This window comes from Lutra lutra, chromosome 7 (genome assembly GCF_902655055.1).
Source record: "Lutra lutra chromosome 7, mLutLut1.2, whole genome shotgun sequence".
Taxonomy (NCBI): Eukaryota; Metazoa; Chordata; class Mammalia; order Carnivora; family Mustelidae; genus Lutra; species Lutra lutra.
In genome coordinates this window covers 39268398-39292423 of record NC_062284.1, presented here as the reverse complement: position 1 = coordinate 39292423, position 24026 = coordinate 39268398, and the positions used below count along the sequence as shown (strand labels likewise).

General features: G+C 41.9%; 1 protein-coding gene across 2 annotated transcripts in view; it reads left to right on the top strand.

Moving 5' to 3' along the window:
- ALDH1A2 (aldehyde dehydrogenase 1 family member A2) overlaps positions 1–24026 on the top strand; it is a 97286-nt gene that overhangs the window by 46715 nt on the left and 26545 nt on the right. For both annotated transcript variants that reach the window (XM_047738081.1, XM_047738080.1), the window contains 3 exons: positions 11243–11304; positions 13357–13485; positions 13612–13725. In XM_047738081.1, coding sequence (XP_047594037.1) covers positions 11243–11304; positions 13357–13485; positions 13612–13725 — 305 coding nt within the window. The remainder of the gene's footprint in view (positions 1–11242; positions 11305–13356; positions 13486–13611; positions 13726–24026) is intronic.

Genomic DNA, 24026 nt, shown 5'->3' with positions numbered 1-24026 from the left:
GAAGTAGATAGGAAGATGCCGGTAGCAGCAAACACACGTAAGGAAAGGAAACAAGTGTTCCTGGCATGGCTCCTGGGGACAGCTAAGTGCTTAGCCAGGCACTCTACCTTTGTGCTCTGGAAAACAGCCCGATTTCCACGTGTACAGTTGGAGGCGTGCAAAGTAGGGCTGGGCCTTCCTAGGCCAGGTGTTGCTTGGCCGGAAAAAGGGGAGGCTGGCTAGCCATGTGGATGGAGGGCTTGGAGCGGTGCTTCTCAAACTTTGACGTATGTGTGTATTGCTTGGGACCTTCCCCAAGCACAGTTTCTGCTGGAAGAGATCTGGGCTGGGGCCTGAGATTCTGGGGCTAACCAGCGGCCTGCGGCTGCCTGGGTGGGGCTTTTCGGCCTTGAGCAGCGAGGAGAGGATCCAGACACCAGCACCAGGCAAAGGGCTACTATGACCCTTCACTCAGGCATGGGGTGAGACGGGAAGTTGCCGTGAGCATGGAGAGGGGACAAAGGTGAGACTGCAAAGGTCTATTTTGAAATGACCTCCATGAATGGTGGCAGCCCAGGGAATGTTAGTCTTTAGAAAATGGGTTTGCTGTCCTAGGCACTCTTCCTTGCCATGCCGGGGTTTTCCTTGTTCGGCACACTCGGGTTGGAGAAGTTTGCTCCTTAGGAATGTCAGGCTCTCCGTGCAGTCCTGGCTCTGAGTATTTTACAGAACCCCTGCTCTCTAACCCCACGGGCTGGATTTAGGAATGGCCTGAGTGGAGCAGGGCTACTGAGCAAGCCTGTTGGGGGGCCTGAGAACGAAAAGCTTTGTTAAAAAGAGAACACATGTCAGCCTTTTTAGGTTGGCTTCTCCTGGGTCAATGCAGAAAGGTAAATAAACAAGACCGAGATGAGAGGCCCTTGGTTTTTTATTCTCCCTACCTCCCCCCCACCAATTCACTACTAAAACAAAATATGTTTTGGGCATTTAAATATCTTTTATGATTTACAAACATCTTAAGAAATAAGGTGAGACAGAAGGCTGAACACATACATCTCTATTTGGCCTAACAATGTCTTGGTGTTTTTTGCTTTCTTAGAGAACACTCTCGTTAGGTAAAGATTTCCTGGAGTCTCTGATTCTTGATGCTTTATTTTACTTTATGTGGCAAGAGGTGTTTGGTGCATAGGCCTCACTGCTTTCATCTGATGCTCTTTGGAGATCGTGAGGACATTGATGTAGTAGTTAGAAATACAGGACTTCGAAGAGGCTGTCATAGTACGTTTACACACAAAATGGTGTTCAGCCCATGAAGGAGAAAAGAGAGGCATTCTCTTAAACCCTAACTCACATTTAGTTTCCCTAATTTTTCTTAAAGTGCATTTAGAGGGATACCAGGTGAGGGAGGCTCCAGAGAGTTGGGAAGCTAGTGGGGATTTGAGATGGAAGAGATCTTGCTGCGGTGCCTCCCGCAGATGAGGGAAGGCCGGAGGCAGACATGAACTTGGCCGCTCTGCTCTCTTTTCCAGGTGTAGGTGCAGCAGCTCTCGACTATAGGCTGCTAAGAATTCAGCTCCTCTGCCCCTCCAGCTAGCTCAGGGCTTAGGGAATCTAGCTGGACTGAACCGGGGGAAGGGGAGATAGGGGAAAGCCAGGGAAGGGGGGCAGTTATTAGTCACTTACTTTTTCTCAAATGTGTTTAATCAGTCCATTCACGTTTGTCCTTTGTAACTCCGTAACTTAACATGAGCTTCATTTTGTCCCTGCATTCTTTGCTTTTCCCACCAAAATCAGGAATATAGGAAGGTTATTAGTCCTTAACCTTGCTATCTTTATTGTGTTACATACATTTCTTTGTGAAATACCCTGGTTTTACATTTGGAATTATAATACAAAGGAATAATGTAGTTTATATTTGCACAGTACTTGATTGTGTAAAATGTTCTTTTACACACAGGACCTGTGTGATTCTGAGTGTGATCCTGTGAAGCAGGTTGGGTTTTAAAAGGTATTGTACCCATTTTACAGATAGGAAAATGAGAGAGCAAGAATTTAGTGTCTTGAACAAGGTTACATGACCAGTAAGTGGCAGGCCTGAGATTCAAGCCCAAATCTCTTTCTGCCTAAGCCATTGCAGACCCTCTTCTTATGGAGAGTTGGTCCAGCAGGACAGGAAGGTGAAGAGGCCAGTAACCCTGGTGAAATCTTTAATCCTCTGCAGATTTTTAGATTAATAGACTTTTGATTCTTGTTATTCAGGGTGGTTATGTTCTGTGAAGTTGGCTTGGACACTGAATCAGCAAATACCAAACTGTTGCTTCCAGAGGAAATATGGGGATGAAAAGCACAGTTCTGTCTGGTCACCCATAAAAAGTAAACCAGAAAGGTTTTTTTTGTTGTTTTTTGTTTTTGTTTTATTTTGTTTTTTTGCAAAATATAAGATTACTTTGTTTCCACTGAAGGACATCCAGTGGTTCATCCAGCCTAGTATCTCTGACACTGAAGGACAAGACCCAAAGACAGTAGGACGAATTATGCTATTGTCACTTTCACTCCTTCCCATTTAGGGAGGCAGGGCGATCTGCCCTGTAATGGAAGAACTCTTCCTTCATCTCTTCTCCCAGGCACCAACTTAAGCTTCTCAGTCATTCACTCTTTCCTTCATGCATTCATTCACTCGATGGGTTTTTTTTTTGTTGTGTTTTGTTTGTTTTGGAGCACCTGCTATGTTTCCTGGCCATGTAAAGTGCTGGATATACAAAGGTGAGTAAGTAAGATGGTCAAAGAACAGTAAAGAAAACAAGATAGACAATTTTTGCAATTGCGGTTGCAATACAGCGTGGCTTATTCAGCTGTAGAAGCATGAAGTCTGATGGGATGCAGCAGGAGAGTCATCTCACTGGGTCTTAAGGCTTCCTGGAGCAGGCAGGGGGATGTACAGCATGAGCCCTGAAGGGCAGTTCAGTGAAGATGGAGGTAGGACTGTCACGGGTGGTGACAGTAGCCTGTGCACAGCGTGGAGGGAGGCCAGTACTGTGTGGCAGTGGGTCTGACCACATAGGCAGGTGGAAAAGACGGCAGGGCTCAGGGTAAAGCATGCTACAAGCAGTATTCCAAAGTGGCAGTGAGTCACTGAAGTCTTTTAAATAGACAAATGCCTTGATCAAAGCTGCATTTTACAGAAAGCACTTTGATTCACAGGATGCCTGGGTGGCTCAGCCAGTTTAGTCACTGCCTTCCGCTTGGGTCATGATCCCAGAGTCCTGGGATCGAGTCCCACATTGGGCTCCTTGCTCAGCGGGGAGCCTGCTTCTGCATCTGCCTGCTACTCTGCCTGTCGTGCGCTCTCTCACTCTCTCTCTCTCTGACAAATAAATAAATAAAATCTTTAAAAAAAAAAAAAGAAAGCACTTTGATTCTATAATCCATTGTTAGAGCAAGGACATGCTTCTATCTCCTCTGGTTGAACCGTAGCCTCCCTTTAGAATATTTGAGAAGAAGAGAAACATGTTACAGCATGAGCACTTTGAGCCTTCTACTGGAGAGCTCCTTCTCCCTCTGAATTGAGAACTTCTCCCAGCCCTCCCCATTCCCTCTCCCGCAAGGCCCACAGTGGGACACTGTCGTGAAGTTATGCAGTATTGGTGTGATTCACAAGTGTCTCAGTGTTGTTCTCTTGACAACACAGGTTTTTATTTCCTGCCATGCTATTCAGTGGAGCTGTTCTTTCTGAGCATAAATCCTAAGCTTTGACCCTTTTACTACGGCACCTCCTAATTATGCTGATAAATAATAACCATTACTGTGATTTATTGATCACTTTGTGCCCATTAAATTGTCTCTAATCTCATAGCAGCCCTGCAGGGGGAATATTATTTTCCCCATTTTGATTGTTTTTAATCTATATCAAAATCTTCTGCTGCTTTTCACGTCCACAGACTCCTTGTGACGGAGGAAGGATCCAACCTTGTTTCAGTTTACTGAGGGAGAAATGGAGGTTAATCGATTTGCATGACTTAAGATTTTTCTATGTAACAAGTGATTTTATTGATTGTGTGATATATAAGGAGGGAAAATATCCATGCTTTAAGCCGAATTCTGACATGAAAATGGCTTTATGATACATTAGCATATAGCAAAGGCTAAACAATCTACCCAGGTCATATGTAATTATTTTTCCACTACACCCCCTTTCAGATTTACCTTTTGAACTAAAGAATAAGCTAAAAACATGCAGACATTGGCTCAAATCACAAGGCATTGCCTTCAAGAGCTCAGTCTAGCTTAGTGTTGACGTAGAGTGGGCATGGTGAGGTCTTCTGTTCATTCAGACCGAGAGTGAGGAGCTGTTTGCTTGACCCGATCCTTTGTGGGACCTGAATTGCTGGTGACAGGAGGTTGTGAAGCCTGCTTCACACCTCTTTGAGAAGTTAGGGTGAAGGAAGACCTGAGGGGTCCCAAGGCCAGTCTACTCATTTTTCAGACAAGGAATCTGAGGTGGAGAAGTCACTTTTTTTCCAAGCGCACATGATGGAGTAGTGGTAGAGTTAGGAGGTCTTCTTGACTCAGGAACATGTACCTCACCTCTGGGAAACTACTAGCAGAGTCCGGGGAGGAACAATGTTAGCTCACATCAAGTCTCAGTGTTTGCATAGGCATGTATAGAGTTTATCATTACAGCTGTCAGTGTTCAGTGAGGTCTGCTCAGTGTCGGAATACATAGGTATTTGCTAGGGGACATAATGGAATAGCTCAGTATAGCTGGTCTAATTGTTGAACACTGGGGTCATCACAAGGGTTACTAACTCCTTGAAACACAGCCTAGAGATTCCCTTCACTGAATTGCGTTACAGATTTTTATGCTATTTAATAAACTCACTTTTAGTGAGTATATAAAATTTGCTGTAGTTCTTGAAATACGCTTAGTATTGTAATTGGAAGCTATTTCTGGAGGTCCATGTTAGACAAATTCCCCCTCAATTTCTGGCACATTATAGATTTTTCTGATTTTATTGACATATTGTCTAAACATACTCAAGTTCATGTAGAGACTTGAACTTGGTATTGGCCGGTATTCCTATGAGAATAAAAATTTTGTTAAAAAAAAAAAGAAGTATTCCAAGCAATGATAAAATCTGCCTTAAGAAACAAGGATAACGCTGAAGGAATAATTCGAACAATGAAGTTGTTCTATTAAGTAACTGCTGTCTCTCCTGTTAGTTTGACAAGTTACCATCAAGAACATAGAACAGTGGCTTGATACTTCCCAAATACAGAAAAGGGTTACTCTATTACTCATTTCTAGGGGTCAAAGACTTTTCTTAAAAATATAATTCTAGAAATTGCTCAATAAAATTTGATCCAGAGGTCAACCAGATTCATGGTATAATCATGTATTATAAGATTTTTATGTTCTTCATGAGTTGTAAAAATTCAAATGTAAAAGACATCAGAGCAGTTGGATCTGGGTGGATCTAAAACTCCTTTCAAGAGCAGTATCTTTTGCCCTGTATTTTTTAGTTTTTTTGAGTGAAAAAGAAAAGAGGCTGAGAGATAAAATTCCCACAGGTGTGATTTTGTATTTCTGCTTTGGTATCTTACCTTTTCTTTAGTTTTCTCCACCATAGTTATGATCTAACTTGTTGGCTCAGAATTTGGAATCCAGAACATTTTTCTGGTATTCTCCTCAAATACAGTCCTTTCTTGCTGAGTCTGAACTCTCCCTGTAATATCTCTTATTTCCTAAGAAGCCCTAAGATCAGCATAACCTTAACACAGAGTATCTGACTTTGGGTGGAGATTTTTTCCTTTTTCTTTCTTTTTTTTTTTCTTGGGGGTTGGTGGTGCAGAGGAAGAGGGAGGACATTACGCAGGCTCCATGCCCAGCATGGACCCCAACACAGGACTCAGTCTCACAACCTTGAGATCATGACCTGAGCTGAAATCAGGAGTCAGATGCTGAGCTGACTGAGACACCCAGGGTCCCCAAGATTTTTTTCTATATCTATAGCACAATGCTAGAGAAATGAAGGGAACACCTTTTAAGTCATCTTGCCATATATATGTAGAATTAACATAAAAGGTGTGAAAATTGGCTGTAAGTTTCACTTAGGCAGAGAAGAGTGCTTATTATGTAGCATCTAGGTATATAAGAGAGAGAGAAGTAACACTCTGTTACCCCTTGGAGTTGACTCTGCTTCCATGAAGAGGAGAGAAGCCCTCAGTTAAGGGTGCCCCGTCTGAGGGGAGGAGGTGTTGCTCTGCAGTGTTCCCTTCATTTCTTAGATACTGAAGTTTATGTGAGTTCTCTGTGTCCACACAACAGATCCTCAAACAATTATCTTCACTTTTCACAAAACAGTTACCACTCTTTCCTTCCTTGGCACTCTTAGACATCATACTCTGATTCTGTGGTTTGTGATATCCACCCAGATCCAACCCTCTATTCCCAGAAGAGTCTTCAGTAATATTTCAAAGGGCAGTGAACTTGAAGTCTGATGACCCAGATTCAAGTCCAGAAGCCACAATTTAACCAGGTTAGATCACTCTAGACTTAACCTTTCTGTGCCATTTTTTCTCTACTTACAAAATACTGATAATAAGTGTTGCCCGATTTTTTTTAATAGAGTTGTTTTGAGCATGAAATAAGAATGTGAAAATCGTTTGTTAAGCTCTCTGGAAAGACACATTTTTGTTCTTTTTTAGTATTTGTAAAATATTTAAAAGGTTCATAGATTCTCCTACACTTATACTCTTTTGGGACACATTAGTAGAGTCATCAGAGAGGCACACAGTAAAATAAAAAGACAGGAAGTCAGCAGCTGTAAAGCTGCTTTAGGTTCTCATGATACCCAGGGACCCTCTTTGTTCTTTCGGTTCCTCTGCACCTCACTACTTGGAGTGTGGTCCCTAAATCAGAAGTACCATATCACCTGGGAGCATGAAGAAATGCAGACTCTCAGGTCCTGCCTCAGACTCACTGGTTCAAAACCTTCATTTTAACAAGCCCTCCAGGTGCTTCATATTCATATTTCAATTTGAGAAGCACAGTACACTGTCCACTTGACACTGAAGCATGCTAGATTATTCTACACTGTAAATAGTGAACATTCTTCATTTTGATTATTAGGCTTAAAGAAAATATTGTTAGCTCATGAAACTGCTTGTTCCATAGAGTTTTTTTAAGGTGAGGCTAACAAGTAGCTCTTTATGTATTTCTAAAAGATGATTTAACAAATTATTAAGTAACAGAGAAAGTGATGTACTTGGACGTGGTGAACATGATGAAGGTGTCTCTTGAGTGATTGGCATTTGGGATTCAGGGTAGTGTCAGCGTAGCTTGAAGGACCTCTGTGGTGCCATTAGACCTAGCCAAGGCTATGCGTAGAAGGCATAGCTCTCGTCTTTGCCCTGCACCCCTCGTCAGACTCGGGCTGTCCGGGATCATCTTCCACTAACCAGATGAGAATCCAGACTGAGCTCAAGCCCCTTTATTTCTTTCTCACAGCATTCTTTGGAGGAAATGTTCAAGCACCAAAGTATCCTTTATTTCTTTATTTCCTGCTTAGAGGAGCTGTAGAGCTAGAAGGTTCTTCAGTCTGTTCTTTTTGCCAGGCTTTAGCTAAGTGTCAGATCTGTGGACAGTTCATCCAAGGAAGTGCTCATTCCCCATAACTCTGTTTCTCTTGGGACACAATTACAGAGTCAGTTCCATTCCTTATGAGGTCAGCCTCGTAAGATGTTGCCTACATTTTGTTTCTCTTTCATTTCTTCAGGAACCTATAAAATTATATATGTAATACAACTAAATTCTTGAGCCATTAGAACAGAGGGGGGCACGCTTCATTGGAACTGCTCCAGCTTCCCGCATGTGCTGCCACAGTAAACGCCCTCGATCTTCTTCAGTTCAGATCCCCATCCTTTTCTCAGCCCGTTTGCACCCCTTCTTGACACGATACTCTGATTCTGTCGTCTGTGACGATGCACCCGGAGCCGACACCTTAGCCCAGTTACAGTTGAGTTGGGAAGGATTTCTGTGCGAATGACACCATCTAGCCTCGTGATCAGGGTTACTGCTCCTTGTGAAAAACCTTCCAGGAAGAAGAGCCTGACATCCCATTTATATCTTCCACACATACACACAAAGTGAAGGAGTAAAAGGTACTGATAGTTAAAACAACAGCAACAACCTTTTCTGAGATTGTAAGTTGAAAAAAGAGAGGAATCTGTACTTTTGTAAAGAATGGTATCTATGGGGCGCCTGGGTGGCTCAATGGGTTAAGCCGCTGCCTTCGGCTCAGGTCATGATCTCAGGGTCCTGGGATCGAGTCCCACATCAGGCTCTCTGCTCAGCAAGAAGCCTGCTTCCCTCTCTCTCTCTCTCTGCCTGCCTCTCCGTCTGCTTGTGATCTCTCTCTGTCAAATAAATAAATAAATAAATAAAATCTTTAAAAAAAAAAAAGAATGGTATCTATGAAAAGTCTTTAGTTGTCTGCATACAAAGCTAAGAGAGTCAATTTGATTTTTGAAGTATTACTCAGACTTCTCATTGTCATCCTGTGGACAGTTTCCACATCTGGGCTACCTTTGTTTTAATGGGGATATATGCTAAAATAATTTCCTTCCTACAGTTGTTGAATGCTACCTGTTTCCTAATTTCTTTCATTTAAAGCATTGTCATAAAACAAAATTTGGAGACGAGCAGCCAAATTAGGAAAAAACTTCGCATATACACGTGACGAAGACCTATCCTTACTGTACATATGTAGAGTTCTTCAAATGACTAAAAAGTTGAATAACCCAGTAGAAAAAGAGCAAAAGATATGAATCTGAAGAAAACAATTGAAAATAGCCAGTAAACATGAGAAGATATTCATGCCATATAACATGAAATACAAATCAAAACAAGTCATTTTCCACCTGTCAGGTTGACCAAACTTAAAATGTTTGAAAAGCCCCAGTGTTAAAGGATGGGGAAAGAATACTATGTTGTTGTTAGAATTATAAATTGTGTAAATTTTTTGAAGGATGATTTGGCAGTATTTACCAAATGTGAAATGCACCTGCACTTTGACCATGAAATTCCACAGGTACACAAAGATAATGTGAAATTATCATGTCTAAAGCACTATTTATAATTGCCTAAATGGAAGGCAAGCTCTCTGTCCCTCAGGATAGTTCATAGTAGTTACAAATATTTGTTAAGTCAGTGGACTAGCATTCAGCAGCTTAAAAAATAAGTAAGGTATATATGAAAAAAAAAGCAAGAAAAAATACAGAAAACTGAATAATATGACTACATTTACACTTTTTTAAAAAGCTCAGGAGAAATAAAAGAATGCAGCATACACTTGTTGTGGAAAAAGAAAGTTCTTTGAAAAGATGCACAGCAACAGATAGCTGTGAATTCTGGGAAGAGGTCCAGGAGGGAGAGAGACCTTCAGTTATTTTATAATGCCTAGATTTGAATTTAATTAAAACAGTTCTGTGTGATTAAGAGGAGTGGCTTCGTTGTGTTGAGAGACAGTGATAAACAAATCCTTTCTCTTCCCCCACCCCACACAGTCCTCCTGCCCCTACTTCATCCTCATCCTTAAGAATAATGCTCTTCAGGAGAATTAGCTAAGGGTCTTCACTTTTCCTGGGGGATAGCTTTTGAGATAGAAAACAGGTATGCGTGAATTGGCCAGTTGGCAGGTGAGGGAAAAGCAAAGACTTTGTCCAGTACTGGCATCGTAGGGCCATATGCTAAGAACGAACCATTCTTTGGTTATGTCAATTAGCCGTTTAAAATAATTCAAATAAAACATGATATAAATATTATCATATCATATACAGGAATATTATTCAGCCATCAAAAAGAATGAAATCTTGCCATTTGCAACAATGCAGATGGAGCTAGAAAGTATTATGCTAAGCAAAATACATCAGTCAGAGAAAGATACCATATGATCTCACTCATATGTGGAATTTAAGAAAGAAAACATGAACATATGGGAAGGGGGAAAAGAAAAAAAGGAGACAGGGAAATAAGCTATAAGTGACTCTTAATGACAGAGAACAAACTCAGGGCTGATGGAAGGGGTGGTGGGGGGATGGGCTAGCTGGGTGGTGGGGATTAAAGAGGACACTTGTGATCAGCACCAGGTGTTGTGCGTAAGTGATAGATCACTGAATTCTACTCCAGAAACCAATATTGCACTACATGTTAACTAACAAAATCTAAATAAATAAAAAAATTATAGTGCTATTGACACAATCTATCACACATTGTTGATGGCTGTACAAGTTGATACAATATCTAGGGAGGTCAGGTCAAAAAGATTTATTACTATTCAATATGAACATATGCTTTCATTCAGCAATTCCACCTCAAGGAATAGATCAAAAATATATATGTACAGGTATATAAAAATGAAATAATTCGTTGCAATATTGTATTAACAAAAGACTGGAAACAACCTATTTATTAATGATAGGCTGTTTCAATAAATAATGCATGTATAAAAAATTAAAAAATAAAATCAGGTAAACATAATGGTATTTTCCTAAAGAAAATTTTGGTTTGAATTTCCTGAGTAATTATTCCAATTGCCTATTCCTCTCATAGAGAAAATAAGATTATTAAATAGTCCTTATTTTCATGGATAATTTGAGTGGAAACTTTGGGGTTTTTGATGGAATCTTTTTTAAAGAGGACTTTTGCCTTCTTGAAAGAGTCCCGGATATGTCTCTGTTCCCCCAGTGCCCAGAAAGCATGTTTTGTCGCCTGGATTCAGCTATAAAAAAGATCTTACTGTATGACTCACCTTTTCTAGTTCCCTACCATGTAAAATTTACCCAGTAGCATTTACTTGGTTTTTTTTTTAAATATTTCAGAAAGTTATTTAAAATGTTGAGATACAGCGAAGTATCATTTTAGCCCTTAACGTAAAACTTAGTATTTGTGTTTTTCCAGTTCCCATCTCCCCTCCTCCCATCACCTGTCCCCTGCCCCCACCTCCCGCAAGACTGCTTCTCATGTCATAAACTTGTCCTTCATTTCACCTTTGAGGGCCCCTCATCAGTACTCTGGGTGTCCAGGAGCCGTATCTGGAGACACCCTGTGCCGAGTGATAAGCTCTTCTACCAGCGTTCCTACACAGTTGAGTAGGATGTTTTCTCAACTTTACTTCTGGTTTTTCCATCACCCCCCAAATTCTCCCTCTACATTTTTTTGTTCTCATCCAAATTCTCTGGTAGTGACCGTGGGCATTTCTTTCAGATGGAGATTATTTTACCTTTACCAGACACGAACCCATTGGCGTGTGTGGACAGATCATCCCGGTGAGTGAATCTCCTCACGCCTCCTATTTGTTTTCATTTGAACCAGTTCTCTTAAAGATACATAAAACCTGGACCTTGGTGAGGTATGCTTTCCATTAAGGGGGAGGGGTAGGGAATGGGGGACAAACTGAGCTCATGTTGTTGACGTATCTTTAACAGCCTCCCCGCAAATGCTTATTTGAACAGGTTAATAGGGTTTCGGCTCCGTTACCAGGAGTTGAGTTCTCAAGCCATGGAATTCTCGTGATTAAAATAAGCAAAGCAAAGCCCAGTGTATTAATAACCTGCCCTTGGTTATGGATGTCCGTTCTGCTTATGGAAAATTAATGCTTTGTTATATTTGCTTGTTTATTTTTTAGAACTATGACTCACCATCTTTCCAGGCATATTGTTTTATATGGTCTTTTAATCCCATTCTTTCCCACTGTTTCTTTTCACAAGAATCTAGATAGAAGACTCTACGGAAGACACAGCAGTACAATTAACGTCACGGTCATAATTGAAACCATGCCGGGCTGTTGTATGTCTTGTAAAGGGAAATAGATGTAGTGCTTAGTGTTTGGATTGGAACATTAAACATTGTCTTTTTTTCCCCTCTCTCTCTCATACACAGCCTTGGCACTGTATAAAACATCATCGAATCTTCCAACAGTACTAGCTAATCATTCTGGCAGGGATTTCGGGGGAGGCTCAAATTCAACTCTTAAACGGTAGAGACAAGAAGTGTTCTCTTTCCAAAATATAGGAGGAAGTCATCTTTGGCTTTGGGGGTGGGAGGGGTGGATACAAAGATTTTTGAGAGGTATTAGTATTTTTTTAAGTGATCAACAAGCTGCAGGTTTCTGTGAAATTTACTAGCGAATGAGACAGAAAATGAGAGGTTGGGTTAAGTTCTGCTGCTCCTAACCCACCTAGGGAAATCAGCCGTGGATCAGGCCCCGGGTGAGGTCTGTCCCCTCCACTGCGGGAGCTCAACCCTCCTCTTCTTGCCCTTCCCCGGAGGCAAGCTCAGAGCTCCAGCTTTCACCGACAGGACAAGAGCCACTTGTCAGCCAGCTCCGGCTCAATTACCGCACTCCAAGATTTATATTCTGTAGATGGAATTAAAACATCACTGTGGACTCCCAAGTTTATAAACAACCAAGGGGAAAAGAAATTGGGTGTTTGGTGAAGGCAAGACACTTGTATATTTTTGCAAGCTTGCCAGGGCCAGTAAGAATCTTTCACGGGTGGCCGCTGAGATGATTCAGGCAGAAACACATTGGGTCAAGGGCTGGAGCCAGGGGACCCGGATTTCTGCTTTCTTTCTTAATGAAATTATCAATGACACCTGATGGTACTCAGGTTCATCCCTGTGCTTATGTGACAATACGAGCCCAACATCCTTTTCAGAATCAGTTGAAACCATCTTAGGCCCTGAATTCAGATACTCCCCAATATTTCTCAGCATCCCATGTGTTTATTTTGCAATGGAAAGGAGACAAGTGAACAGGTTTGCATACTCATCAGTCGAAGCGGTTTCTTTGTTGTCATCGTGTGCTTTGTGACCTTCCGTGCATATGAAGGAAAGGGACTTCCTCCCAGTACACATGGACTTACCATCCAGAGTTTTCTTCTCCAGCTCGTCCACACGGAAGAGTTCTCTCCAACCCGTCTGCAGTTCCTGGTATAAAAACACAAATGCAAGAACAAGTTTTCGTGCCCAAGAACTTCCTGGAACCAAAGTCTAGTTTTAAAAACATAGAAAATGACAACAATGAAAAACCCAACCAAAACAAAGCAAAAAACAGAGACTCCCTTTTCACCCGGAGATTTCTTTTGGTGGGTCACTGGGATACAGTAATTTGCTGAACCTAGAGAAAAGGAGAGATTTTCAAGGCCAGTCCCATTCTCTTCTTCATGAAGGAATTAAAATCTCCAAACATCTATGCTCTGTGGTGGGACAGGATTTATGTGGAGGAGTCATCTGAGGAATCCGAGCAGTCCCAGCTTGAAAACAAAGTGGTAGAGGAATATTTTTTCATTTATCAACCTTGAGTTTTTTCCTTTCAGTGGAACTTCCCCCTGCTGATGTTTGCTTGGAAAATTGCTCCGGCTCTTTGCTGTGGCAATACAGTAGTTATTAAGCCTGCAGAACAAACGCCGCTCAGCGCGCTCTACATGGGAGCCCTCATCAAGGAGGTAAGGGAAGCCGCCTTTAGGAGTGACTCCCACTCCCCTTGTGGCTGGGGCCTACTGGGGCATATCCGATTTAATGTGCTTCATCAGCTTTCACAAGCCACATTTCCTCCAATTCTGTTTTGTTAGGCTGGCTTTCCACCGGGAGTCATCAATATTTTGCCAGGATACGGGCCAACGGCTGGGGCGGCGATAGCGTCTCACGTTGGCATAGACAAGATTGCGTTCACAGGGTCAACGGAGGTAGGTACCCAAGAAGCCGTGGGGGGAGGAACAGTCCTATGAGTGAGGAGAGGGTTGGAAAGAAAGCAGAATGTGTTATCACTAGAGGCGGGACACTGAAAGAGAAATGAGTGCCAGGCCTGCAGAGGGGGCGGCATGGGTGCCATAGCTAGAAGCCTCGCGACAGTGGAAGTCAAGTTGTGCGTTGTCCTTTCAGTGGTGCAAGTCTCGGAGTGTTTATCGTGATGCCATCTGTGGAAAACCTGTCCCAGGGGGGAAAAAAAGACAAAAAAACCCCACCCTATTATGTTTCGAAATAAAAGGGACACTTCCCAGAGGCAAAAAAAAAAAAACAAACAAAATCAATCCCAGAAGCTGGGGTTCTAAACACTTTTCTGAGTCAAGGACGTTAATGGCAGAAGCAGGTTAAGAAGCTGGAAATCCGGACTCATCTGTAGTGGAGATGAAAATGGAAACACAGCTCGCTCTCCTCACTCTCTCACTAGATCCTGTAGATGCAGCTGGCATCTAACTATGCCCTTGAGCTTTAAGGGATGAGAAAGAGCAGGGGTCAGCAGACTTCTCCGGGAAAGGCCAGAGAGGAAATGTTGGAGACCTTGCAATACTCTCATTTCTGCTGCGACTACTCCGCTCTGCCCTCGTGAACTAGGAGGCCGCGGCCTGGGGGAAGGTACTAGCCGAGTGTGGCCACAGGCCCATCGGACTTTGTTGATGGATACTGAAATTTGAATTTCATATAATTTTTTCACATCCCCAAATATTCATCTTCTTTTGATTCTCCTGCCCCCCCCAATCATTTAAAAATACATTAACAGTTTTTAGTTTGCAGGACATAGTAAGATAGACAGTAGGCCAAATTTGGCTCATGGGCCATTATTTATTGACCCTTGATAAAGAATTGTAAGTCCGCTTAGAAAGATGTATTCTGAAAGGCTACTCTAAATGTCTTGGATTCAGGTAACAGAGATGATAAAAAGAAGGTCTGATTCATTGTTTCAATTAGAACTTCACAGATGACCTCCCTGTTGAACAAAGGATGTTTGCACATCTAGAACAGAGCTGCATCCCAGAAATACAATGAGCAACACTTGTAACTTAAAATTCTCTATTAGCCCCATTTAAAAAGTTACAAAACAAGTGGAAGTAATTTAAACAATGTCTGTTATTTAATCCAGTATTTCCAAAATAATATTTCAACTCAGGATCAATGGAACAAGTCATTGTCCCAGAATTTTACATTCTCTTCTCAATACAAAGTCTTTGAAATCTGGCATGAAGTTTGCATTTGCAGCACGTGTCCATGCAGACCAGCCCCTTTGTGAGTCTCTGCAGCCGCGGGAGGCTCGGGACTCCCACACCCGACCACGGGGGCTGGAAGGGCTTGACTATATCAGTAGATGCAATTAACCATACTTAAGTTGACTCATGTTAAAAAGTTTCATAAGAGATTGGTTAATAAACCTGAGTGTTAATTTATAGTTAGAGATTCTTGAGTTTTATGTTCGTAAAGAGTTAATCTTGTTTCCAAACCTCTTATTCTAGTTGTACTTGTTACAGTAATTTGCAGTTTTAATGAAATATATACACCAAAACATGGGCCTGAAAGGAAATTATAGCTCCTATTTAAACTGAGTCCGGTGCTTTGAAAAGATTTGCTAAGGGCTAGATGCCTAAAAAACTGCAATCAACGAGGAGTGGGCAAGACAATTATAAGAACTTGGGGGAAAGCATAAAGCTGGATAGAATGTGCACCTGGCTGGCTTTGCAAATATTTTTAAGTCTTCACTCCACTTTAAAGAAACTGAAACCAGAAATCTTAAACAGTATTTTAGGGGAATAGTTTCATCAGAAAGGAAAGGTAAACCCATAATTAAAGAAAAGTCCTTGGTTCCACATCCAAAGACTAGAGAATGAATGTACATATTTTTTAAATTAAAATGAAATATTTAAGGATCTTTCCTTGCTTTGACCTTTTTTCCAAAATTAACCTGTCATGGGGCACCTGCGTGGTTCATTTGGTTAAACCTTTGACTCTTGATTTCTAAGCCTTTGACTCTTTTTTTTTTTTTTTAAGATTTTATTTATTTATTTGACAGAGAATTCACAAGCAGGCAGAGAACCAGGCAGAGAGAGAGGGGGAAGCAGGCTCCAGGCTGAGCAGGGAGCCTGACTCGGGGCTCAATCCCAGGACCCTGAGATCATGACCTGAGCTGAAGGCAGAGGCTTTAGCCCACTGAGCCACCCAGGCGCCCCTAAGCCTTCAACTCTTGACTTTGGCTCAGGTCATGATCTCAGGGTCGTGAAATCTAGTCCCGCATCCAGCTCCGTGCTAGGTATGGAGCCTGCTTAAGATTTTCTCTCTCCCTCCCTCTCTCTCTCCTCTCTCTCCCGTCTCTCTGCTCCTCCCACACTTGTATACATGCTCCCTCCTCAAAAATAAATCAATTAATTAAATTAACCAGTCAGTGGTTCAGATTGAGCCAGTTAAGGGCTTCTGCCGTACAATATCTTTTTTAATAAAAATGAATCATAATACATAAAATGAGATAGAGCACCTTATATGTCAGTACTTACAGATCTTCTTCATTTATTTCATAGTTGAATAACATACTCTTGGATCACTGAATCATAGTTCAATTAAAACACTTGGGCTGTTTCCATAGTTTGGCTATTGTAGATAATGCCAATGTAGATAATCATGTAGGGGTGCACATATCCCTTCAAATCAGTATTTTTGTACTCTGTGGGTAAATACCTAGTAGTGAAATTGCTGGGTCAAGGGTAGCTCTATTTTTTATTTTAAAGACTTTATTTATTTATTTGACAGAGATCACAAGTAGGCAGAGAGGCAGGCAGAGACAGAGGAAGAAGCAGGCTCCCTGCCGAGCAGAGAGCCCGGTGCCGGGCTTGATCCCAAGACCCTGGGATCATGACCTGAGCCGAAGGCAGAGGCTTTAACCTACTGAGCCACCCAGGCGCCCCAAGGGTAGCTCTATTTTTAACCTTTTGAGGAATCTTCATACTGTTTTCCAGAGTGGCTGTACGAACTTGCATTCCCACCAACAGTGTAAGAGGATTCCCCTTCCTCTTCATCCTCGCCAACACCTGTTGTTTCCCCTGTTGTTAATTTTAGCCATTCTGACTGGTGTGAGGTGGTATCTCACTGTGGTTTTGATTTATATTTCCCTGATGATCAGTGATATTGACTAAGTTTATTTTTTTATAAGTGAGTGTTCAGTTAGTCCAACAGTATTTATTAAATAATCTAATCTATCCTTTTGCAGCTAATTTGAAAACAACATTAACATTATATGATAAATTTCCATATAAACATGTTTTTGTTTTAGGACTCAAAAGTTTGTCTCTTCTTTCACTAATGCCAGATTGCTTCAATTACTAGGTTTTAAAAAATGTTGCAATAGGGGCTCTCGGGTGGCTCAGTCGGTTAAGTGTCCAACTCTTGGGTTCGACTCAGGTCATGCTCTCAGTGTCCTGGGATCCAGCCCCACTTTGGGCTCCCCACTCAGTTGGGAGTCTGCTTCCCCTCTCTCTTTCCCCCTGCCCCTCCTTCTGCTCATTCTCTCTCTCTCTCTCTTTTTGCTCTACAATAAATAAATCAGTCTTTAAAAAAAGATGTTTCAAGATGGCAGGCAAGGTACTCTTTTATTTGGTTTTCAAAACCTTTCAGCTATTCTTGTCCATCCTTTCAGCTAAAATTTCAAATTGATTTTCTAAATACTTTGCCTTCTTCCTAAAAACTCTGGGAATTTTGACTGTTGTTACATTATCTATCTTTACTAAATCAGGATGAGTGCTTTCTGTACAAGACTGACTTCTTGTCTAGGAGCACCATGCAAATCTCTTCATTTACGTGTCAGTCCCGTAGTTTTTTTGAAGTCACAATGTTATGTATTGGCAAGTTATATTGACGGGTGACCCAGTCATTCAGGCTGGTTGTTGTTCTTTATCCAGTCTCGTGAACTCTCATCCTATGTATTCCCAGCTTAGCATTCAGCCAGAGACTCAAGGGGAACCCCTTGTCAATTTCCGGACCTCCTTCTCTCCATCTGGTTCTAAGCCCCTCACCTTTAAGCCACCGCAGCCTCTGTGAACTCCAGTCTTTTACTTCAGTTTAGTGAGACCACCCTGTTCTACTTTGATCTTCCCATCCCATGCTGCAGTCGAGAAAGTCTTTTGCCAAAGAGGTCTTCCCTTATTCATTTCTCTCACTTCTAGGATCACAGTCCCGTACTGCCCACTGCCCAGTTTGAAGAAAGCTGTTTCACATATTTTTCTAGTTGTTTACAGTGGGAAGCCAATTTCAGGGCCATTATTCCATCATGACCAGAAGCAGAAGTCTTTGTGGCATCTTCTGATTAGGCAGATTTCTTTTTTTTTTTTTTTTTTAAAGATTTTATTTATTTATTTGACAGAGAGAGATCACAAGCAGGCAGAGAGGCAGGCAGAGAGACAGGAGGAAGCAGGCTCCCTGCTGAGCAGAGAGCCCAATGCGGGACTCGATCCCAGGACTCCGAGATCATGACCTGAGCCGAAGGCAGCGGCTTAACCCACTGAGCCACCCAGGCGCCCCATGATTAGGCAGATTTCTAATTCCCATAGTTTGTCCTTGTCCTCATTGCCTCAAATTGGATAGATCATTGTCAGTAAGCTTATAAATTTATTTTATTTCTGGCCATATACAGAGGTTTTAGGGAGGCATTCTCTTTGGAGTCTATCTTGGGCATTCTTCTCACTACCTCAAGTAGTATCTGATGTGCAGTCAACATGCATTATAAATATTTGTTTGCCCCATGAAGGAGGAAGGACTGCATTGGGTGGGGGCTAGATCTCAGAGCTAGAGGCGATGATTATGCTAGGCTCAGCACAAGTGTACCTACCATCGGCCACCATACAACACTATCAGGATGTCATTAGTTCAAGATATTTAAGTTTAAATGAAAAGCTACTTCATTCAGAGACAACAATATTTAAGAAAAAGATAATTCTACATCTTAATTCCACAGTTCATATTCATAACTGGTGGAAACGTAGGCCTGTCTCCCTTTTTTGTCTTGGGGGAGAATCAAATGGTGGCGATATGGGGACCAGTGGACACAAAGGACTTGGAGGACAGTAACCCCAGGCGCGAGGACCTTTGTGAGTAATGTGTTGCTTGATACTGGCAGATAAGCAACAAATACGGGAATCCATTCCGTTCTCAGAATCGTTTCCCAAGCCTGATATTAAGGACCAGGACTTTCAAAAAGCTCAATCCATATTTTGCTGGGTTGTAAAATATGACATTAGGTTTCACTGTTTGCCCCTCAAAAGCAAAGGTAGTTTTCATTTTTCTGTCATTTCAGACAGCTCTACTTTTCACAGGCATTGAAGTTCCAGAACTGTAGATTTTATATTAAATCAGTGTGTATCCTTAACAGTCTCTTTGGAAGTGAAAAGCCTTATAGAGATGGGGTGAGGGGAATAGCCCTAAGAACCTAAATCATGCCAGACACGACGTATTAAGAGGTTGGTGTGTGTTTGATTTCCTAGTGCCCCGAACACTTGGTAGAGGGAACCAACACTGGACAGCAGCTGTTCAGTGACTGAATCCCAGCATTCTGGTGGGAGTAGTTCACATTCAAAGGACACAAAGATGTGCCAGAGTTAGGTAACATATTAGGTTTAATCCTGTACCTGTTCCTCATAAATCATCCTTCTACTCCTTCGAGTATGTTACTCTCCCCTTTCTTCAGGCCGGATTAATCTCTATCTCTGTCCAGTGGCTTCTCATAACCCAAAGTTAATCACTGAGCCAAACCGTCAGTAATCAGTCCAATCAGTCTCATGATCACAAAGACCTCTTCATAGACTCTTTACCTTAGTTTAAGAATTTTAGAGCTTTAATGTCGTTCAGCTTGAGTTAATTTCTTTCAGTCCTTTATTGAGAGCCTCTTAAAGGGAAATAAAGTCCTCCTCTTTAGCTAAATGAAAGCTTGAAAGAACACTGCATCATAACTCCATACTTTGCTTCTTTAAAAAAAAACAAAGGGGGTAAAAAAAACAAAACAAAACAAAAGAACGAAATCGCTTTTTTGGTAAGAAATTCCAAGCATGGTCTTCAAGTCACACTAAAAGCAATCAAGAATAAATAAGATATGTTAGATCCATATCAGAAAACTAGGCATAATTTCAGCCTCTTTAATAGTGGTGTGGATTTGTTCACAGTACGTGTGATTGTTTTATCCTCCTAGCCCTCGAATGCCTACCTGGAAATAAGGGATGAAAGTATCTAATTCATGGATTGTGAAGACATAATAAGCTAACATATGTAACATGTTTAGGACAGGGCCTGATTCTTAGTAAAGTACCAGTAAATATTAGCTGTCATTGTTTTCTATTTGTTTTTAAATGAAATTTATAGAAGAATTTATCCTTGGGAAAGTGGGTAGACTAGAAGGGGCTGGATTCAACCAACCTGGGGTCAAGTTCCAAATTTCCTGCTATGTGACCTTTGGCAAATTATTTAGTCTTTCTGACCCCTCGTTTCTTCCTCTACTAAGAGGGGCTATGAATAACTCCTAATTCCTGCTGTCCTCTGGTGGTTTTACTTTCCATTTGTTTTAGGGCTTTTATAAATGGTTTACAGATATTTTTGTCTTCTAATAAATGTGGGGGTGTTTTGTTGTTCTATTTTACTTTTTTGAAAGATTGCCCAGGTACTTGCTTGGATAAACTGATTATAAATCTCCCCCTCTTTTTTTAAGTGGCATAGTGTACTCGATTTAGAGAGTGTGCTTGAAGAGGACACTTGGTACCTATTAAGGAACTTGTGTATGATTCCGTTGTAGCCAAGAGCGAGGGCCGCTCCCACAACCTGTGTTTGCTGGAACCAAATCCCAGCCCAGGGAGAGTTTCTTTGCAGCAAAGTGTAACATGGTTGCCATGTTCTCCAGTAGTTTTTCAAGGATTCCCTCACCTACGGGGATTGGGGAGGGGGTCGCAGCTGATGATGGAAGGGCTTGTTTAATACAAATTCCTGGGTACCACCCAAGAGCCTCTAAGTCAGAACAACTGGAAACAAGGCCCAGGAATTCTCATTTTAGTAAGTTTTTCTAGTGATTCTTATGTTCACTAACTTGTAGGAATCACTAGTTTATACATAGTTGGACTAGTTGGGTCATACTCCAAAACGTGTTCCGAGGCCTGGTCAAGAAAACAGCTACAACTCTGAGTTTGTTAACCTGTGCCAGAGAGAACATTTGTGCAAACTGACAGCTGTCACAGTGTCACTCTTTCTGTAAGTTCATTCCAGGGATCGTATCTCTTCTAAGCACCAGAAGGGGTAAAGGTGAATTCAGAATCAGTTTAGCACAGCCATCATATCCAAACCCTTCCCTACACACTTCATAATTTCTCAAAGAGAAACAGCAAAAAGGGCCCATATTTTATTTTATATATATATATATATATATATATATATATATGTATGTATATATATATATATTTTAAAACTAACATGTAATGTATTATTTGCTTCAGGGGTACAGATCTGTGAATCATCAGGCTTACACAGTTCACAGCACTCACCATAGCACATACCCTCCCCAATGTGCAGCTCCCAGCCACCCTATCCCTTCCCTCTCCTCCTCTGCCCTCCAGCAACCCTCTGTTTCCTGAGATTAAGAGTTTCTTATGGTTTGTCTCCCTCCCCAGTCCCATCTTGTTTCATTTTTTTCCTCCCTTCCCCCCATGGCCCCCATCCTGTCTCTTAAATTTCTCATATCAGTGAGATCATATGATCATTGTCTTTCTCTGATTGACTTATTTCACTTAGCACAATACCCTCTAGTTCCATCCACGTCATTGCAAATGTCAAGATTTTGTGGTTTTTGATGGCTGCATAGTATTCCATTGTATATATATATATATACACCACATCTTCTTTATCCATTCATCTGCTGATGGACATCTAGGTTCTTTCCATAGTTTGGCTATTGTGGACATTGCTGCTATAGACACTAGGGTGCAGGTGCAGATCACTTCATTTGTATCTTTGGGGTAAATAAATACCCAGTAGTGCAGTTGCTGGGTTGTAAGGTAGCTCTGTTTCAACTTTTTGAGGAACCTCCATGCTGTTCTCCAGAGTGGCTCCACCAGCTTGCATTCCCACCAACAATGTAGGTGGGTTCCCCTTTCTCCATATCCTTGCCAACACCTGTTGTTTCCTGTCTTGTTAATTTTAGCCATTCTGACTGGTGTGAGGTGGTATCTTACTGTGGTTTTGATTTGTACAAAGGGCCCATATTTTATTTAGAAGTCTACAAACCTTTCCAAAAGCTCACACATACTACAGAACTAAGCAGCATTGGTTATCGGGGAAACCCTGGCGGAACATGGGGGTACTCATTGCCAGTTCTGCCGTGATTATATTTCTCCGAAGAAGCCGACACTCACACAGTGCCCCTGTAAAGAGCTAAGACTTCTCTTATTTCCACAAGCTACACCTCAGGAACAAGCGCCGCAGCAAGTCCTCTGCCACTTCGTCTGTGTGTAGCTAATGACACTCTTCTTCTTACCCTCCCTAGATCCTGGAGCAGCCCTGGAGCCCCGAAAGGCCTACATGGGCTTGCCAGCTTCCCAAGGGAAAGGACTTTGATAATCTTAGAACTCAGAGTCCCCTTTCATCTGGTTAACATTGGGACTCTCTACTATGTGCTGGATCCCAGTAAAGATGCCCTTATGTCACTTCTTGTTTGACAAATGACCTTGGGGTTCCCTAGCACAGAGAGTTGAAGATCCCCCGAGTTCTTCATGAGCTTCCTCCTCCCTCTCTTCGCTAGTTCTTCTGTGCTTTAGACCTGTTCTGCAGAGGGTTCTCCGGGCTTAGCACAGCTCCAAGGTCATGGTATTATCCTATGTAACCTCTGCAGAGGTGGTTCAATGGAGCCCAGAGAATCAGCTGATGGGTTGATTAAAAACTTTACACTCCAGGCTTAGCTGATCAGATTTTCTTCTTACAAGCAATTTTTTTTGCCCTTCTCTGCATAAAAGCACTATTCCTGAGGGAGGGTACAGGTTCATTTCAGTCATTCACTGATAACTATTGGTTTCTGAACTTGGCATTAACTAATTAAAGGTATTTAATGCCAAGTTCAGAAACCAATAGTTATGACTGACGTGCTCCAACTCTTCTTTCCTATAAGACCTTCAGTACAAAAGATTTTTCACCTGGAGTAACATAATCAGTCCCTTTAATGTTTCATTTATCAATATGAAATAATCCAATGAGGGAGTCAACACAGTATGTCATTTAGAATATTTCCTTGGAATAGTTCACTCTAATTATTGACCTCTTTTTTGAGCTTAGACGTCTGCTTTCTAACTGCAGAGTGGACACCTCCACCTGGATGTCCAGACTCCTCCAGGTCATGGACAGGTTGGTTCATGACCTGGCCCCGCACCTTCCCCTATCTTCAGCCTTCCCAGACCACCTGCAAAGCCCTGCATGTGCCGTGCCTTCCTGTTCTGTGACCTTGCCCCTTGCGCATGCTGCTTCTGCTGTCGGAGCACCCTCCTTTCTGTTATCTGCCCCGTGAGCCCTTGGCGCAGTGGTTCTGTTCTACCATCCATGCAGGTTAATGAGAACTGGTCTACTTCTCTAGTGAGTGTGGTGCTTCGTTCTTACTGAGTCTGATTATCTCAAATGTTGCCTCTTTCTAGTTCTTTTGTCCTCTGATCTGTTCTGTATTTTTACCACCTTGGCTCTCCCTTAAGTTTCCTTTTTTCTGGGGCGCCTGGGTGGCTCAGTGGGTTAAGCCACTGCCTTCGGCTCAGGTCATGATCTCGGAGTCCTGGGATCGAGCCCCGCATCGGGCTCTCTGCTCGGCGGGGAGCCTGCTTCCTCCTCTCTCTCTGCCTGCCTCTCTGCCTGCTTGTGATCTCTCCGTCAAATAAATAAATAAAATCTTTAAAAAAAAAAAAGAACTTTAAAAAAAAAGTTTCTTTTTTTCTCATCACTACTTCTCTCTCCCTGTCAAGCTCAAATTGTCTTAAAATTTAATTGATTTATTCCTAATGCATTTTACTTTAATTAAAACCATCAAATCGTATTTTATTTTATTTTATTTTTTTAAAAGATTTTATTTATTTATTTGTTAGAGAGAGAGAGAGAGCACGAGCACAGGCAGAGTGGTAGGCAGAGGCAGAGGGAGAAGCAGGCTCCCCGCCAAGCAAGGAGCCCGATGTGGGACTCGATCCAGGATGCTGGGATCATGACCTGAGCCGAAGACAGCCGCTTAACC